Here is a 19,723-nt window from a genome sequence, read left to right as displayed (position 1 = left end):
TCAGGAGTTGTCAGATGTGAACTGGCTAATCAGTTAGCCTGAGACATTCAGAACCGGCCGCCAGCAATCCTCTGGGTCAGCCCAGCTACGAGGGCTGAGGCATTGCCCCACAATCGCACCATCCGAAACAATTGCAAGCAGTTTAAGCTGTATCCAACCCACCTCCCTGCGCCCCAGCCAGACCTCGCCGCATTCTTCGTAAAATTCAGACGAACGCCTCCGCACCCTTACCCGTCTCTGTGTGTACCGCCCCCGTTCAGACCCCTCGTGTCACAACTGCCCATTCTTTCACGCGAATTTTGAAGACTGTCTCTTCTCCTGCCCCATCGTTGCTCAATCACCCCTATATTCCTCAGCCCCACCCATGCACCCTGGCGTGCCAGGCTGGTGTCGGCCCAATAAAACGGTCCGCTGCCGCTGATTCTAGGTGCTACCAACTTCCTTAGCGCTTAATATAGCGCAGAAAAAATAGAGCGTTTCTCTCCTTAGTCCTAGGCTGCGCATAATGTGAAGCGTCTCAACGGTTCGCTGCTGAAGCAATGACGGCATGGCGACAGGTGCCCAGCGCGCCCACTTGGGATTGCCAGAGTGGACGAAGCAGTTGACAACCTGGCGCAACCTTCTCTCGCAGGCACCTGATGCTCCTGTGCGTGCTTGCCTCGGCCTCCATCGTGTTGGGCGTGCTCACCCTGGCCGCCTGCACGCGCCAGTGTCAGGTATGCATTTCAGCCTGCCCTGGTTGGCGACCGCCGTAGCGTTCGTCCAGGGAACAGTGGAGACCACTCCATCCAATTTTTTGCTCTTAGTAAAAATCAATACTGTGGCTCTTTCTGACTATGCTGATGTCTGTCCGGCGTCAAAAGTCGCATTAAAGTTGAGTTTGAAAATGCAACTTTTTTTTCCTGCCACTTGATTCGAACTCGTGATGTCGGTACCGAAAAAGGCTCCGTAATCACTGTTTAGAAAGGAATGGTGCTGTGGCCCAGCTTCAGAGACACGCAACAACAAAAAAATTGTTACGTTATAGCGTGTCTGCTTGTGAAAACGACCGGTAGTGGCTCCACCTGTATTTAATTTTTTGGCCTTCTCTCAGAAGCTCCGTTTTCAGTGAAAGTAGCTTAACTGTCCTTTAAAGGCGATAGTATATCAATACAGGACGACTTCCATATGTCCTCAGTGTCCCTTTAGGAGTTAAGAAATGGCTACTTAGTCAACGCCTGTTTGTCTTGCCTGATGGCGGTACCCTTTATTACAGCCACTGGGTGAGTCGATAGCACTTGTACGTCTCATTTGCACTGTGGTGCATGGTTAACTGTGATTCGGAGGAATTCTAGGGCCATGAAAACAATTGCTGGTTGAACCACATGAGGTTTTTCCTGTTTTTTTTTTTCGGTTGCGCCTATCTTGGGAGGTTAATCACGAAGGCGCACCTTCGTGGCCAAGATGCTGCAATTGGCGGTCATTTAAAACGAGAGGAGGTAGGGGAGGCAGTCCAGAAAACCTTTTTTTCTTGCCAGTCTGAATGCATTTTTCACTTGCGGTAATGAAATATATATTTACAAACTCGTGTTTCCTCAACGATACAGGTTAACAGCCCACCGCACCACTTCCCAACGCCAGACGAATTCTTGACATGACCGCGAATTGTGAAGTCCGCAGTAGGCCAGACTCTTATAAGCTGATTTCTCTATTTTTGCTTTCATGCTCATTCATTTCTCTGTTGCCACAGAAAAAAAAGTAGCCTAGAGATCAGAAATTGAGATCACAACGCAGCAGAAGCTTGTGTACAAAGCCACCAGGGCCCGTATTCTCAGTCTCCACAAAGTGGGCGTGCAGAACAAAGGACCGTGGCTTAAACTGGGTGCGTTCTCTTGCAACGACAAACACCGCCTCCGCCCTCTCGGATCGAGTTAGTTGCGCACAAGCTCCCGCCGCCATTTTTGTTTTGAACGCTTGGGTTTAAGTCGGAAGTATTTATGGCACAAGCTTTTCAACATTCGCTTTTGTACTACAATGGTACTAGTGCAGTTTCAGCTGAGATGCCGTAAAAATAAAGACGGGTCAGCAGTTGCGTTACGCAGCAGTCGCCTTTGTATTTGGGTTTTCATTCAATCAGCGCGGACCGAAGTGGGCATGTCCGGAATACGGACCCAGGAGTGCTCAATTTTGAGAAGGTGTTCAAGTGGCCTCTTCAAATAGTCGTTACATGTATCTCGTGGAAACGGTGCTTCGATGTATTTTCACCTCCTATTTACCTCGATTTTCTTACCTTGCTAGCACCGCTACCATTTAGAACGAGGCTCATATACACAGCAATAAGTTCGCTTTTGCAAGTGCGGCAATGTACGCAGAACCATTACGCAGTTATGTAATGTTTCTGAATACTATTTCCGGCACTGAAGGCGTATCAAAATAGTATATTGTCTTCCTACATAAGCTGCAAAGAGGAATTGACCAGCAGCTAGTGTATTAGTATTGATTATACGTGATTTTTGGCCCTATCTGTTTTATTGTATTGTATTTACTGTATTTATTGTGACGGTGATGAAATCGTTACAGCCTTGAATCTCGTAAGGCACGGTGCACTATAGCAACCGTACATTTCCTCCGTCTCTCGTAATCTGTGATCAAATTTTCTTTAGCCCCTTTTCCGAAGTGTCCTCTAAAACTGCCATGTGCTGACAGACATTAACGATGTCCCGGGTAACTTTAGCCATGCATTTAACCCTTTCAGGCACAGTTAGTTTATTACAAATTCGCAGCTTTTTCCGGGAATGTGCCACAGCAAGCTGTGATGTCTTTGTTTCAGACACGAGAATACCACTCTTCATGTCGCAAGCAGGGTGCATTTTGGTGCCTAGTAACTAGCGCACAATATTTCTCTAAACAGTTAGATTGGTTGCACCTCCTCCACCATGTTCATGCAGACGGTTTTTGCTACCCGCAGTATCATTTTTACCGCGTTTCTAGCGTCGGCTGCATTTTCGAAATAAACGATATGGATATCCTAAGCCCTACGTACTAATATTAGACAAGTCCTGGTGCATAGATGTGCAATTTTCAACCATTGTGCTACTTTGTACGGTGTTTTGCACGTTTTTTTAAGTGACTGTCGTTGCAAACCTGACTAGCTTTTTTGATGCCTGCATAAATTACTCAAGCGAAAAAGGGCCTTGCGAATAGAAACGGCGAGCAGCGCTTGAAAGCGTTGAACAAATTTGGTACACCCTGCGAGAATTAAAAGTGCGACGCTCAGTTCGGGGTCATGCAGAGCCCCCAGGAGTCGGTTTTACTTCATTCAAATGGGAACTGTTAGTCGAAGTAGTATGTTCAACTTTAACTTCAACTTTTTAACTAAAGCTTTAAAAAAGCTTTAGTTAAAAATTTTGCAGCGTCGAAATAAATGACGAACGGTGCAAGTCCTGAAAATAGAATTCATTCCGAGCATTTTCCCACGCTCTAAAAGAAGCGCACGAAACGCCAAAGGAGCAGAACACTGCAGACACTCGAGGGCGGTGATAGCGGCTGCAGGTGCTCCAACTTTGGCACTGAATGTCAACGACTACTAAGGGAACGCTACTACAGGCGCGATGGAGTGATAGTTGAGTACTCGGTGAAAAAAATACAGAGGGAGTACACTCAAGGTCAGGCTCCTGAAGCGGAAATTCTGAATTCCATGCACCTTCTTTCGAGCAAAGTAAACGGTTTTGGAATAATGCGATACCGTTACAAAAATTACGCCTTTTGGAAATTGCTTTTAACAAGCTACAACCTTATAACTGAAACTTTTCGCTCACCTTCAGCGGCTGAAAAATTTATTAATCGATTAATTGATCAATGAGTTTGGTATGACTAAAAACTACTCTTGCGTGCTCTGCCAACAACTTGTATCAGATTTTTTCAGCCGCGTAGAACATTTAAATAATCCTATTATTTAATGTGTTTCTCCTGTGCACTGTTGACAAAATTAAGGCAAAAGCTGCAAAGGTGAAGCACGAATGAGTTTTGACATTATTAATCCGTTCAGGCTACAACCCGCTTGTCCTCACACTCGTGTTTTTCATTGTTTGCAGCTCTGTGCCGCAGATTATGCCGATAAACTTGCACTATGTTAATAAACTTGAGAAAAGTTTGCGCCCTCACTTGACTTCAGCGACGGTAGATATGCGCACTACCTGGGGAAGATTTTAACGATTTTATTCAGCCAGAAACTGCCTCCCCCTCTACTTGCGTCTGCCTGTTAATATTGAATCTGCAGGGTCGAAAGTTGTGTGCTATGCAATTTCTTTAGTCTCGGTTTCAGGTTGAAGTCCCCCTTTTTCCTCCCTCGCGTTGTGGCTGCAACGATTATTTCGGTATCGAGAACCCAAACATAATATCGCACGTGCATTGCTATCCGGAATGTATTGCACGTCGTGATCCAGGCATGCGGTAGTTATTGCGCAACGGACATCCGCGCCTTCGGGATTTCTGGCGAAACACCCCTGGTAGCTGCTCCATCGCAGGACGTTGCCTTTGCAACAGAAGTTACCTCTTGGAGCAGTTCGGTTCGAGGCTTGGGGAAATGTTGCTCTACTTCCGAGCCTATTCAGACCACTTTACTCTTAATTCATCGAAAGTTATTCTCGCAAGCAACTCGCTCAGAATTCAGAAGAGCAGCGCGCTCTTCTGTTTTATTTTATTTCTTATAAAGCTGGTGCCCGTGGTTACCCCATGCTTGTGTCACTACTACATGTATTTTAGCCGCGTTTTTTTTTTTCATCTGTCTTACTACGTTCTTGCCGCGTGAAGAACACGGCATCATTACCTTTCTGTCTGACACCTAGTGTCCCACCGCAAATGCTTTTCCGGCTAGCTTCACGTGGTGAACAGTGCATCGCTGTCACGCTATGCTGTTGCAATTTGCTTCAAAATGAAGATCTCTACCTTCCTAACCTCTTGTTTTGTGTTGTTTTTAGAACGACCTGTTTAAGAAATATGAAGTTACATATTTCATTGTGCGTTGCAGCACTGAGCGGAATATTTTCCCATACATTGTCGACACATGCAGCAGCTAAGAATGTGCGTGCTACATATGGCGGCGCATGACATTGAAGAGAGTTGAACTTTCCGTTGTGCGCGCAGCGCAATAATAGGAAAATAACGTCAGAACTTGACGGGCACTTATATTTATTTTCAGCATTTTTGAGCTGTTGTGCTAGGAGCTTATTTAAATGCGGCTTTCTATCAAAGTTATTGCAATAAACAACATTTACTGTTAATAGAAGCAAAATGCTTCGAGGGAAAATGAAAAAAAAATATAGTAATGGACACATGTAGGCACTACTTTTTTGCGCGTATATATTTAGAGCCTTTAAGAAAACGGCGCAAGCCTATTACAAGTCTACCCTTCCAGTCACTGATACGGCTCGTCTTTTTTCTTGTCAGAGTATGGACAGAGAGACTTCGACCCACTCCACTGCAATTCATCCCCAGTGCATTCCAGGCCTGGCGGGAAATCTGCTTCTGCGTATCCTGTTCTTCATTACAACAATCCTCTTCATTATGTCAGCAACGTTCATAAACATGGTAGGTACGGTGCGGCTTTAGGTCCTAACTGGTCGCGGTGATAATGATTCAAATTAAAGAAAAAAATGTTTCAAGGTGATATTTAGCACCTGTGGCGCAAGTGAATGAAAAATCGTGCTTGAGGTGCCGTTTTAGTGATGACGTATTTAACAACTTTTCTTGCGTTCTGTTTCTTACACAGTCTATCGTGTTAAAAAATTAGAGATAAAAATATAAAAGGTTGCGTCTGAGTGCGAACTTCTGAGACTGTTTTGATTCGCGTATGCGCATTTTCGAGCATTTCAGACAGTGAACTGAGCATTTTTGCTTGTAATTCACCACAGACAAAGCTGCAGATCAATTCGTCAGAGACATCAAGGTGGAAAAGACCAATGTTGCCAAGAAAAACTCAGCCGTGGTATCCGAAAGACGCCTACAAAACCAAGTGCATCCGCCGGCATATAGAACTGCTGAAAACAAAATGCGGAGCGCAGTCCGCGTTTCTTGTCAAAAATTAAACACTACATAGTCTGAAGGAAACAGCTGTCATTTCTGGAAAGGCAAATTAGGGGCTTCTTCAAAGAGCTCTCAGAGAGAACAAATCATAGTCAAAACGGTCGTCTTCGGTTCTCTTCCAATCGCACAGATCCATTTAATCCGAGGAACATGCCTACGCACGTCTAATGTTTGTAATGAATTGCCTTGATCTGCTTTTCAGATTACGTGCGGAAGCACGGGCGGAGAACACATCATTATACCAAGCAACGAGAGCAACGGGAGCTATGCGACAGCTCTGATCGAAGAAATTCCTTACGATTGTGGACTTGTCCGTGTAAGTACCCGCTCCTCAAACTTCACGAACAAGAAAGGCACCAAAACTTATCTGAAATTAGGAAACACTGCCGCGCGCATTTTAGCTAGAGTACTCAACCACTCAAAAACAATTCCTTTCTGAACGTTAAAGAACACTGGAGACAAAAAAAAAGCCCTGAAATAGCCATTCTGATCGCGCAGAGGCCCAGCTGGTGATTCTCACTTTACGAAATGAATGTTGACACAGGAAAACGGGGGGGAGGGGGGGGGGTATTCTGAGTTAATTTTTTCTGCTGGCATCATCTAGGAAACAACAGTCGTCAACCCATCAACTGTTTGAGAAAGCTACATAAAAAACACAGACCAAGAAAAAGCTGTACAAGCGGCTTTCTTATAGTTTGAAGTCGTGGCCATAGTGGAGCTGCCTTTAAAGAAACACTGAGGAGAAATAGAAGCTGACCTGTATCGATAGGGTGCCGTGAAGTAATCCCGACGAGAGTACTCATATCGAAAACTGAGTTTTCGTAAGGTAAAAAGGACCAAAAGGTGAACTACAGGTGCCTCCATAAGCGGCCGATTTCGCAAGCAATATGTGTGCGTCGACACAACGATGTTGGGTCGCGTATCTCGGAGTCTACGCTAAACCGCCATTCAGTTCAAAACGGTGGCAATTGGTCCTTTTCGGCCAGGACGTCACGCGTTAGAATCAGCTGCCACAAAGAATTTTTAAATACAATCTTCTCGGAGACAAATGAGTTTCTTGCTGCCGGATCAATGTTAACAAGGGCCAGAGAATCAGCTTTGAATGAGAACAATAATTAGACGGAGGTGTCTTCAGTGTCCCTTCAAGTTGACGTTTATTGCGAGCATATCCTCGTTATTAGGAAATTTCCCTAATTTCGACGGACTATAATCGACGTGGGGCTTGCTACTATGATGGGGAAACAAGACATGTCGCTTAACTCTCTAGACGCAGCAACTATAGCAACCCAGACATAGAAACGCTATTCTAAAACTTACGCGTGGTAACAACAAATCAGCTTCACGTCATCTCATGTCGCCTGAGAAAAATGTCCTTACATGCACGAGGAGCGCTACAGGTCAACATAATGTGATTTAAGCAAGCGAACTTCGCGATTTTAGTTGCAGCAGTCGGCCGTAGAATGTCTGACATTCATCAACTTCGTAGAAGAAACATCGATTGCACCATCCATCCCTTAGCCTTCCAGTCTTGCTCCCCAAATAAACAACTGTATACATGCATTCTTTTTATTATTTTTTATGAAAGCAGTTCGATATTTGAGCTCTGCGTAATATCGGTCCCCCATGTGTCATCGATCTGAGTCTCTCATTCGTGAAACAGGTTCTTGCGGCTGAAGGGCGGCAGCCACGTGTTCTGTTGCGCATGACTCCAGTTACTCCGAAAACATAATCACAAAGAAGTGTTGGCTTGGCGATGTTGGTTCATGGTCATGAATTCCAAACAGGCACGAAAGTTTGTTCTTTTCTTGTATTTACGCGCTTGCTTCCATTTCAAGAACATAATCTGCAATAGATAGGGACACTTGGCATGTTCGTGCAACAACAGAGGGTTCATTTGTCGTGCGCTGGTTTACGACCAAGCTGATGACGTGAACTTCCCGCGTGTTCGTGCGATGCCACGCCACTAAATAATAATAACCTATAGTTATTTCAGATAGACAGCAGTAAGCACAGGCACTGATGTTTATAAACACAATGACATATTTTTCTTCGACGTTCTATGCAGTACCAACTACCGTGCGCCATGCTGGCGCTTACAGCCGTCTCGGTGTACCTGAGGATAAACTTTCTCCTCAAACTGCTGGCGATGATCAACGGTTTGGCATCGTTTTCCCTGGCCTTCATATTCTTCCGGTCGGACCTTTACGGTGATCCTCTTGAACCTGAACCCGGGTATGTGGAGCTCCTTCCTTTATGCCATTTTTGGTCTGTTCTTCGTTACTCGGGCCTGGCAGAGGTAGGTTTTCTGGAAAACTGCTAAATTACCGATTGCATTCTGAAGTAATAAAAAAAAACATTCTTTTCCATAGCTTTTCGGTAACGTCGCTTATAAGCAAATAAATTGCAACAAACTTCACAAATTTATCTGGTTTTCAGATGTTAACAGATTTTACCGTAGCTAAGCTTTGCGATCGTGCAGTATATAATGCTCCCATCTTGAAAATATTACCCGGCACAACACCGCTAATTGTGGAACGCGCTGCGTCGTCAAAAGCCAGAGGTTGGTGTGTTGACCGTTGTTACGTATGAAGCAAGAGCCAGGGTTTGTCTCAATGACTCTCGAAGACATCCTCCTGGCCAGAAGCGCTGGTGACCGCTCTTGACTATATCGATGCATATGTAACCATGAGCAGTAATGTACGGTCACACACGTTTGTGACCAATAAGTAGTACCGTGCAGCTAAGGGCACATTTACATATATGTGGCATTAAAATAAATTAAAGCACCGTTAAATCGTGGTGAGGCGCTTTAAACCGGGGCACGTTAGCATCCAGTAGTCGACTGTTTTTTCAAAAATAAGCTCATCACTGGAGAAGGGACGCAGGTGCTTAAGATCGCGAGGTGCCTGGTTTTGCGCTAATACGGAACATACCAAATGTACATCTTACAAAGCAAAATACACGGACGCTGAATATTTTGCACAGCAAGCGGCTCAACTGCAAGACGACGCTATGCCCACTTGTTTCACCCGATTTCAAACGCGAAACAGTCTACGAGTCCAAACGCAGTGTCCCCGGCGCACAACGAGGTTCGTGGAAAAGACGGACAAGTTGGCGTGAAAGGCATTAGAGTAACCAGTATTTCGTTTGCAGTCAGCTGATGTCAACCTTTCCAAAGAAATAGTTCTGTTTTAAGAAGAAAACTGTTGCAAGCCTCTGTCTCAGCTCATATCTTTTTCATGCATGTTTTTCTGGAGCGAAAGCACTTCTAGCCGCACTCCCCGGGTTTCAGCGGTGTCTTACGATTACGGGAGAAGCAATAATTTTGTAGAATTTCGAAAACGCGGTGTGGCCCAACAAATTTTGGCTATTTCGACCAGTTAAATGCACTGGAGGGGTTGCTTTGCCAGCAAGCTTCTCGAAAGCACATTTATTTTGGCGCGATGTTGCCAATATGTGTTGGGCCACAGCGCCGAGGATAACCGCGTATTCGAAATTCTAAATCTGACATGAATATTGCTTACAGTGGGCTACACGCCTCTCAATAATTAAGGAGCCTAACACTAATAGTTTAAAAGTTAATTATTCAATATTAGTAAACCAGCCTGCTATTTAGCATGTCTTAGCTGTATTCTGAGGTACTACACCGCTGACAATATATCGAAAAAAGCGCTCTTCTAACTGAAAAAAGCCATTTTTTTTTAAATTGCGTTAAGTCTTAGGCGAAGCACCCTATATGAAGCGCCCTGTATATCGGTGAAGTTCGCAGTAAATTTCGACAATAATCGTGTTTTCCTGCCGGACTCTTGGCCTCTGTGCTCCAAGCTGGCCGCGATGCCTTCTGCTGTTGGCTTGACCTTATGCTCTCGTGATCGAGTTTCGCAATTGCTACCTTCCTGCTGTCTTATAAAAGCTAAACGCAATCGCTGCACGTACTGCACTCCTTGCTTTCCAGCGCCCAAAAGAGGAAAGTACGTTCGCAATAAAATGGCGACGCAGTCAGTTGGTCTTGCTGCAAGGATGCTTGATTTCCATAAAATCAAGCGAAAGGTAACTGTAACATAACCCACTTAGTTTTTGGATAGCGGTCACAGGTCTCCATTACGACTGGTACAGTAGAAATGAAGTTGAAGTCGTGGCCCTCGACCACTTCCCTTTTCTCCATTGCACCGCCATTTCCTTGACCAGGTTGTTCTCTCTTGCAGGCTCTCGAATGTTCCACACGGTGCTTACGCAGCCCTTTTTCTCACGTTTTACGTGGTTATCCTTCACATTTTGGACAGACAGGTACGTTATCCTCAACCAGAAGAGCCAACTGTGTGTGTTCTGCTGTAACTTTCGGCCGCTGAAGCTCGGTTCTGAAGATTACAGTGGTATAAAGCGAAGGCATTTTTTTTCTCGTGCAGCGTATGTCGAATTGCACCGGCACCAGAGTGTATACGTAACGTCTTCACCAATTTATAAAATGTTAGCGAGAGAAGGTCCAATAGAGTCTTTCGCCCCCCTAGGCTGCCTGCTTCTGTATAGCTAAGCCACCAAGTAATAACCTAGTAGTAGAGTTTAGTTCTAGTCTTTATGGACATGATTGGGAAACCGGCAGCGCCAAGTTTTTATCGGGTACCGTGCTGAAATATCACAAAGGTATAGAATCAATTACTGCTGGCCTTCGCCCTGAATGGTATTTAATGAAGTATGCGGATGTGTAGGTTCAAGAAACAGAATGCAATGACAGTTTACGCTTCCTGTTTATGCCCGCGGACATCAGTTTTGGCAATATGTTGGTTTCATACATCGCTGTCATTAATCACCAGAGAAGGAAACTGTATGACTGCTGCACATCGTGCTGCGGCGAGTACAAATAAGAAACTAAAAAACTCGAACATTGTGTTGAGTTGACCGTGCAGATTTTTGCGCGCGGCGACACAGTCGAAGAGTACTAATATGCCTTTTTGTATCGACTTTTCGCTGGTTTCTTCTTTCCTGGTGTTGTGTTTCTGGCTGAAAAATTACGCTACGGATTACTGTAGGAGGTAAAACTTCTAATATAAGAATGACGACCACTTTAAGCTGTAGAAGTAACTTTTATTTCTTAGTGCATTAGCGATTGACCGCTCGTTAAATAGTCTTTGGCACTGAACAGCTGCGTCGCATTACCGCCAGTTTTCTGTTCGCTGTGCCCTAATTCTAAACCTTGAGAAACCTTTATACACCCTGGCTGGTCGGCAGTTTAATGACTTCTCCAACGAACTCCAGCAAATGAAGTTCTGAGATTGGCTACGGTACGTGCTCTACAGTAGAAGCTTCGAACGATCGGGGACGAGCATGAGTCTGTGGACGCGCAGTCTGGCCTCGATTAAGATGCATAATCAATTCGCCATCGTGAAATCTAGGTCTGCATCTAACAGATGGCCGTGCAGCACCAGCTCGGTACGGTAACTGCAAGCTGGCGCCCTGTGCGCTGAGTTGCGCGTATCGTGCGCGCTGTCTAACGAGTAGCGTGCAAGTGCAAAAAAAAAAGAAAATCCCGGACACATTGCAAGTCACTGTTACTAGCGTTAAATAACTTGTTGTTTTTTGCATTTTTCCCTTACCCCTCATTTTATTTTTCTCGCCTACGCATTATACAACGATTTTGGTGCTGGGGAAAAAAAGACGTCTGTCGCGCTTCTTTCCTTGCTCGCTGTGTTCGTAGTCAGACTCGCATATCAAATGGCGCAGGTGGAGTACATGGCACGCGTGGACTTCCTGTCCAGAGCTAAGCTTCGTGTCGAACACGACGAGATGGAGACCATGGGCAGCATTAACAAAATCCTCCTGGAAAACATCCTGCCGGCCCACGTCGCCTCGCACTTCCTCAACAACAGCAGGCTCTCACAAGTGCTCACCATTTCTTTTCTTCTTCCATATACCGCGCACGTGTGCACTTTGTTGCATCGCTTTCGGGAGCTGAAGCAGGCCCAGAGGGAGCGCTGCTTCAGTCAGAGCGGACTCTGCTCTTCTCCGCTGACTGGCCAGCTGCGCTGTTATAAAGGCTTTCAAACGCAGTTGAGCGTTTTCAAGAGATGTGTTGATATCCGCGCATCGCCTGCGGCATCAGACACCGCTGCACCGTGCAAGCCGAGACCTAAGGAGCCAAAGAAGAGCAGAGGCAGTCGACACAAGCATTATTGATTTCGCTTCTCTTACCACAAACGTCTCAAGCGATCCCGTCATTGTAGCTCTCTCCTATTTTTTTATTTTTTGCTGAAGGTTGCCCTAATGTACGTATTCGCAGTCCGTGCGGGCTTTAAGTGCCAGACAGAAAGGGTTCGGTCAAGCGCATGTACTCAAAAGTGGGTACAAAACATTTCCGTTACTGAAGCACTCCCGCAAACGTTTCAGTTGAAATAGCACTGTTAAGCCCGAAACACGGTCGACACTCGCTCCTCAAAGTACGTTTTCGAAAACGTTCAATTGTTAAACGTATTTTATTTATTTTTTATTCATCTGTGCCAGGAACTCTACCACGAGCGCTACAGCAACGTGGCCGTAATGTTTGCCTCCATACCAAACTACATCGAGTTTTACGATGAGACTGACGTCAACAAACAGGGGCTGGAGTGCTTGCGGCTTCTTAACGAGATTATCTGCGACTTTGACAAGGTATCAACACCTGTCTTCGCCTTTCAATGCTTTTTCGGCGCGCGAAGATGCACCAACGCTGTTTATGCTTTTGCACCATTTTCTGTTGTTTCAGCTGCTCTTGAAACCCAAGTTTAGCGTAATAGAAAAGATCAAGACGATCGGCAGCACCTACATGGCTGCAGCTGGCCTTCAGCCGGGCCGAGAAGAAAACGGGGTGCGTATAACCATAAGCGCAAAACTAAACTATCACCTGCAAGCATGCACAACATCAATATCCAGCATGCTTGATGTGTATGACGCCGAAAGAGATTGTGGGCAAAATGCGTTCTGCTTTGGGCTCCTAAAAACTTATCGGTCGCTCTGGGGACTGTCATAAAATGGTCTTTCACTGAAAATACGTAATCCTGGGCTTCTGAGAACATGTATTTCTGAACGGCCCTGCTCGTGCCACTAGCATCGACGAGCAGGGGAAGTATGAGAACGGAGAAAGAGGAGCATGGGCCGTCGATTTCCCAAGATATGAATTTGTGATGCGGCCACCTTTAATTTTTTTACCTGTCCCAGAGCAATATATTTGCGTTAGTCTTTGAAATAACGCTACTGCCGCGTTCGCACATTGCCCCTTTTGGCACGCAGCAACGGTACGTGATCCTCCCCTATCGGCGTGAAAGGAGACAGGGCCTTCATAGCGCTGTAGCGCAAAAGCGGCTGCTTTTAATGCTGATAAGTGGCCATTGTGTTCCTGGCGCTATAGAACAGCCCAGGATGCAACCGACAAAGGGGAGATAAGAAAGGATGAGCTAAAGGTCACGGGGGCGCCCGTCGCCAACCACAGGGTGTGCATATTGATGCACGAAGGGCGACTATAAGGAGCGAATCGGTCAATATTTGTTTGCGCTTCAAGAAGAAAGTAGTAGTTTCACGCCTCTCCGAAGGAAAGGTAGAGTCATTGCCTCGGTGCTATGAGGCCCATGCTTTAGTGGCGACTAGCATTTAGTAGTTGTGTCCCTCCCCGCTTCCCGACCCTTTTCTGTCACCAGCTGAAGCAGCTAAGCATTCAGTGCTCGATATCTTTCTCCAAATTGCGCTACTTCACGACTTTGTAATCAAGATATGTTACCGAGCGCTGCGGAAGCCGCGCCCATACGCCGTATTTCTAAATTACTGAACGGAACGCCGTGTTCTTGAATCTCGTCCACAGGCACTCGGAAAACAAAATGTACCCAATTTGAAAATATTTTTGGGAAAGTTTAGCAAATCATTCGGTTTCACTGTATGAATATTTCGAACGCCCTGCTTACATTGAAGCAACGACAAGCGGTGCTTCAAGCGCATGCCTTCGCCCACTCCCACCCTCCTACTCTCGCTATGCTTATGGCTGCTCCTCCGCCGATTAGTGTGCAGCCAAGGTACCGCGCACAGATTACTTCGCACTTCGCAGTGCGCAGAAGCAATGAATCAAAATCTGCTGTACGAGACTCTCTGCGCCACTAGACATTCATAAATACAATCTCAAAGCAAGTGAAATGAAGCAGAACGGTACTGGACAGGACATATCTGTCCAGCTGACACTAGTGAACCTTTTTTCTGGATTAAGTATTTTCCCGTTTTGTCATTGGTGAATGCCATATGTGAAGTCAGGGCTGACAGTAGTAAGAAATATCAATCGGCTGGCTCCGGTATCAAAAGCGGTGCTGACCAATGGCAATCACACAAAAGTATAAATTGAAAAAAAATAATAATTACAAGGTGCGCTCTCTGGTATTCCGTCTGGTTCACGTCACTGCTTTGTCCATTAACCTTGTTCTTTCTTCCTCACTGGTAAACCGACCTACGCGACACCAGTTCTTCTCCCAAACTTTTTCAAGAATCGCTGTCTGCACAGACTGGCACAAAATGCGTCATTTGTGACATTGCGGCTCATTGTACATTTTTGCGACTGACATCAGCACGAAGCTTTCTATTTTCAGTCCGCATTTAATCACGTCACGTCATGCGTAGTCGTTGTCGGCCCTATTCCACTACGGTTTACCTGGGGTTAATTAAATCTCTCTCTTGCAGGACAAGCCACGCGATGATCACAACGTTGTCAGCCTGGTGGAGTTCGCCATCGCCCTCACGGCGCTTCTCGAGCAAATAAACAGAGAGTCATTCCAGCGATTCAAGCTCAGAATCGGTACGTGGGACCGTCTTCATTAGAACAAAGGCTTTCGTTCCTGTCGGCAATATTGCGAAAGTAAAAACTCTCGGTCGCGTTGCGTTCGTCATGACGTTACGCATGAACGAAAGCGGGCTTCAACAAAGCCAACCGTCTTTCCGCGCAAAACTAATGCAGATGGCACACGCTGTCTGTAAAACTTCGCGCACAAGGTGTTTTCAAATAGCTTGCGAAAAGCACCGAAATAAATGTTTTCTGGCAGGCTTTACACGGACACAACTCAAGACTGCAGTGAAGCTCCGCCCACATTCAGGACCGCAGCATGTGATTCCTCCGCGAGAGAAAAGTAGTGCGTTGTTGAAAATTTTCTTGTAACCTAAACAAGAAGCTTATCACAAGAAAAAAATATCAGCTCTAGAATATTGATGCTCGGCTTGTTTATTTAATAAAGTCAAACATAAAAAGCGGAGTAATACAGGACGCCGCAAATAGTGGCCCTGTGTCACCAAGTGCTGCTTTTTTGTATATCTAGCTAAAGTTTATGCATTTCGTTCTTTTCCAAAGTGCGCAAAAAACGAGGACAGGGGTGTGCGTGCGTGCGTGCGTGCGTGCGTGCGTGCGTGCGTGCGTGCGTGCGTGCGTGCGTGCGTGTGTGTGTGTGTGTGTGTGTGTGTGTGTGTGTGTGTGTGTGTGTGTGTGTGTGTGTGTGTGTGTGTGTGTGTGTGTGTGTGTGTGTGTGTGTGTGTGTGTGTGTGTGTGTGTGTGTGTGTGTGTGTGTGTGTGTGTGTGTGTGTGTGTGTGTGTGTGTGTGTGTGTGTGTGTGTGTGTGTGTGTGTGTGTGTGTGTGTGTGTGTGTGTGTGTGTGTGTGTGTGTGTGTGTGTGTGTGTGTGTGTGTGTGTGTGTGTGTGTGTGTGTGTGTGTGTGTGTGTGTGTGTGTGTGTGTGTGTGTGTGTGTGTGTGTGTGTGTGTGTGTGTGTGTGTGTGTGTGTGTGTGTGTGTGTGTGTGTGTGTGTGTGTGTGTGTGTGTGTGTGTGTGTGTGTGTGTGTGTGTGTGTGTGTGTGTGTGTGTGTGTGTGTGTGTGTGTGTGTGTGTGTGTGTGTGTGTGTGTGTGTGTGTGTGTGTGTGTGTGTGTGTGTGTGTGTGTGTGTGTGTGTGTGTGTGTGTGTGTGTGTGTGTGTGTGTGTGTGTGTGTGTGTGTGTGTGTGTGTGTGTGTGTGTGTGTGTGTGTGTGTGTGTGTGTGTGTGTGTGTGTGTGTGTGTGTGTGTGTGTGTGTGTGTGTGTGTGTGTGTGTGTGTGTGTGTGTGTGTGTGTGTGTGTGTGTGTGTGTGTGTGTGTGTGTGTGTGTGTGTGTGTGTGTGTGTGTGTGTGTGTGTGTGTGTGTGTGTGTGTGTGTGTGTGTGTGTGTGTGTGTGTGTGTGTGTGTGTGTGTGTGTGTGTGTGTGTGTGTGTGTGTGTGTGTGTGTGTGTGTGTGTGTGTGTGTGTGTGTGTGTGTGTGTGTGTGTGTGTGTGTGTGTGTGTGTGTGTGTGTGTGTGTGTGTGTGTGTGTGTGTGTGTGTGTGTGTGTGTGTGTGTGTGTTTTACCGTCATGCCAATAAGCACTCTGTGCAATCTTTTAGGCATCAACCACGGCCCGGTCATAGCCGGTGTCGTGGGTGCTCAGAAGCCGCAGTACGACATCTGGGGCAACACTGTGAACGTGGCCAGTCGTATGGACAGTTGTGGCGTCATCGGCAGGATCCAGGTACGTGAAATCAAACGTGAACCCAAACAACCCTGCAATTTTTTTGTCCGTCATAAAAAAGTATAAAATGAAATAAGGTGGGTACGAAAATGTTGCTCTGTGGGTTTTAAGTCCTACAGTGACTCAGGCTATTAAGCACGCCGTAGTGGAGGGCTCCGGATAGTTTCAACCACCTAGGGTGCTTTAACGTACACTGACATCGCCCAGTACACGGGCCTCCAGCATTTCGCCTGCACCTATTTGCGACTGCGGAGGCCGGGATCGAACCCGCGCCTTTCGGGTATGCAGCCGTGCACCATAAACACCGAGCTACTGTGGCGGCGGTGAGAAGATGCGTTTAAAAGCTCCAGAACTTGACTTAACATGTATCCATTGTTTTGCATTGTGTGCACAAGATGACGACTGAAAAAAAAAAAACGGCGAATAAGTACTCGCCAGCAGCACAAAATTTATCTCAAGGAACGCTACACGCTGCATGAAAGGAACTGAGGATTACGGTATGCTGTCTTACACATGTATGCGCATGTCATCTTTGCAAACAGAATAATAATAATAATAATAATAATAATAATAATACGATATCGCATGGTCGCACTCGAGTTCCATGTTCCACGACAGCTCGGCTGGTGACTTCCTCAGTGACGTTATTGTAATAGCTCTGAAGTGCGAGTCTTGGGCGCTATTCATTGTGGTAGAAGACGACAGATTGGGTCCTCTTGGTCGTTTTGCTTTGGTCAACAATATGCCTTGCAGCATGTGTCTGTATTTATGACACCCTTCCTCTGTCCACAGCGTCATCCATCATAATCTTTTTTCTTGCCCTCTTCCCGCTCTCCCAGCGCAGAGTACCAAACAAGAGAATCACAGCTCAGGCCAGCCACTCTGTTCGTTTGACCCTCACCCTGCTTCCCGCTGGCTAAGTCAACATTACAAAAGTTATTAGCAGCCTATTATGACGCCACACAAGCAACCGGTGGCCGTCCCCAAGAAAATTCATTTCTGCGTTTCTAAAAAACGAAAGCTCTGGAGCACAGCCGAATGGTTTACGGCGTTCTGCACGCTGTAGTGTAACAGTTCTAGTCCGGTTCTATTTTATTCTCATTTTTTCGCCCTTTGCCATTGGCTGAAATTTTTTTACGCCCCCGCTACTGCCAGAATCCGCCGGTTGCTGAGGCGAGCGACTCGAAAGGAATATAATCGCAAGAAAAGAGCCGTTACAAGTACCAGTCCTGTACGGCCTGTTCTGAAAGATGCAGCCATGTTCCAAGCTCACTTTAGTGCCCCTTAAACTAGCTCTTGTACTGCAATAAGCTCAAAAGAGCTGACGTTGTTCCAGAGCCCCAAATGCTGAATGAATTAATCTGTTTGTTTTATCCCGAAATGTTAGCTACACCTAGGCCCCGAGAGAGCGCTCGAAATTAAAGCTTCAACCGCGCTTATCGCAAGCACTTTCGGTATCCCAGAGTACACTGTGTAGCTGCGGAATGCCGTCCGCTTCCAAAGTGACCAACAAGCAAACGACCTCCAGGAGGCGTCGCGCCTGCTGCGTGTTTCATGCCTCAGCCATCCACGGCTACTGGCCGTTGCAATGCGGCACCGCTCTGACGGGCTCGCGGACACGACACGACACCCGGTTTTCAAATACAGTGCAGCGGCCAGTGTGCGCTTTCATCGAGTGGACACATCTGCACCTTAGCAGAACACTGCGAAACGCGCGCTTCATAGGCAAGCAGTACGTCCTACAATTAGAATGCGACTTAGTATTCTTTTCCTTGATTCCCTTCCCGTAGGTGACGGAAGACACGGCCAAGAAACTTCAGGAGTGTGGTTACGAGTGCGAGTGCCGGGGATCCACCTACGTCAAGGGGAAAGGCACCCTGACCACGTATTTCGTCAAGACCCAGTTCGACCGGAACGACTCGTGAGCGACGCCCCTACCCCCGCCCCCCGAGCTGGCTCCGTGCCAGCTGCGCAGCCAATCCAGCCGGCCCACTCCTTTTCTGCTCCAGCACGCAGACCGCCGAGTGGAACCGAGGCCGGGAGTCGAACGCCCGGTTTCCCTGCCCGACGCATCTCACCGGCGTAGACACGGGCAGGGTGGAAGTGACTCGTCTACTGCCCCACACACCCGCCAGGAGATATAGACTCGTTCTACGTCAGCACACGCGCATATACCCACCACGGGCAGAAGCTGTTCCCTTAGGCTACCAGCACAGAAAAAAAAAAAGAGCAAAGCATCTGCGTCCGAAAAACACCTTATTGGGACATGCGCGCAGCCATCCAACTATAGAGTCACTGTATGAGTACTTCCACGCAACTAAGTGAGATTAGCTTGTTCGACAGTTCCAGCGCAACATATATTAAGCTGGTGTTGAGGTGATTTTAAGTGGTGCATATATACAGCGCAGCGACAAGTTTCTTAAGGCGTATTCCGAGGATTGAGTCGGGGCATCGAAAATTGATTCCACCTCCGCGCACTTTGCGCGCAGCCAAGCGCTTCCCGAGCAGTGTCCCGAGTAACTCCACCACTCGAAAATCGAAGCTCTGCGGACAAGCACGGCTTACCTCGAAGTGTTCCGAACCATCCAATAAAAACCTTAATCAAACGCGCGAGTTCGCAGACGTTGTTCTTTGAGGATGCCTTTTATTCTGGATATTCTGGGCAAATAATCATGTATAGCGTGTACAACCGTCGGAGGAAATAAGAAAACTATATATCTGCAGAAAACCACTGTCACATCCTGTAGTACGAACCTGTTAAGCATTGTGCATTAAATATTTTTCTCTCTCACTGTAATACGCCTGAGTGTTTTCACCGCACTGTATGCGCACATCAGTGCACGTACTGCACGAGCATTGCTGAGTGTTCCATCCGCAATGTTTTGGCAGCTGGACACCTTTCAGTGCATTTGTTTTCAGACTACGACAACGCAGGATTCGTATTTAAATGCGCACTTTCGCGCGTCCCGCAATGACCCGCGTTGACTACCCATATTTGAAGGAACACAACTTCTGACTTCGGAATCGTTGTCCTCACGAGATCACATCCTGAATCCCATCTGCACAAACTAGTGGCACTCAGCTCAGTGCCCGCTAGCAATCATCGCTGTTATATGCCCCCTGCTCCGTTCAC

General features: G+C 46.6%; 1 protein-coding gene across 3 annotated transcripts in view; it reads left to right on the top strand.

The window, feature by feature from the left end:
* The window catches only part of Ac76E (adenylate cyclase type 2 Ac76E), a 466,144-nt gene extending 446,757 nt beyond the window's left edge, over positions 1-19,387 (top strand). For 2 of the 3 annotated variants that reach the window (XM_077647990.1, XM_077647988.1), the window contains 11 exons: positions 632-716; positions 5,428-5,568; positions 6,266-6,379; positions 8,129-8,295; positions 10,269-10,350; positions 11,782-11,940; positions 12,559-12,705; positions 12,800-12,901; positions 14,749-14,863; positions 16,466-16,590; positions 18,381-18,666. In XM_077647990.1, coding sequence (XP_077504116.1) covers positions 632-716; positions 5,428-5,568; positions 6,266-6,379; positions 8,129-8,295; positions 10,269-10,350; positions 11,782-11,940; positions 12,559-12,705; positions 12,800-12,901; positions 14,749-14,863; positions 16,466-16,590; positions 18,381-18,515 — 1,372 coding nt within the window. In that variant the 3' untranslated portion in view covers positions 18,516-18,666. Of the gene's footprint in view, positions 1-631; positions 717-5,427; positions 5,569-6,265; positions 6,380-8,128; positions 8,296-10,268; positions 10,351-11,781; positions 11,941-12,558; positions 12,706-12,799; positions 12,902-14,748; positions 14,864-16,465; positions 16,591-18,380 lie in introns of all 3 variants that reach the window. The other variant, XM_077647989.1, reaches the window with a different exon arrangement.
* The last annotated feature ends 336 nt before the right edge of the window (positions 19,388-19,723 follow it).

Source organism: Amblyomma americanum, chromosome 1 (genome assembly GCF_052857255.1).
Source record: "Amblyomma americanum isolate KBUSLIRL-KWMA chromosome 1, ASM5285725v1, whole genome shotgun sequence".
NCBI classification, from domain to species: domain Eukaryota; kingdom Metazoa; phylum Arthropoda; class Arachnida; order Ixodida; family Ixodidae; genus Amblyomma; species Amblyomma americanum.
The sequence above is the reverse complement of the archived record's forward strand: the minus strand, read 5'-3'. Positions and strand labels throughout refer to the sequence as shown.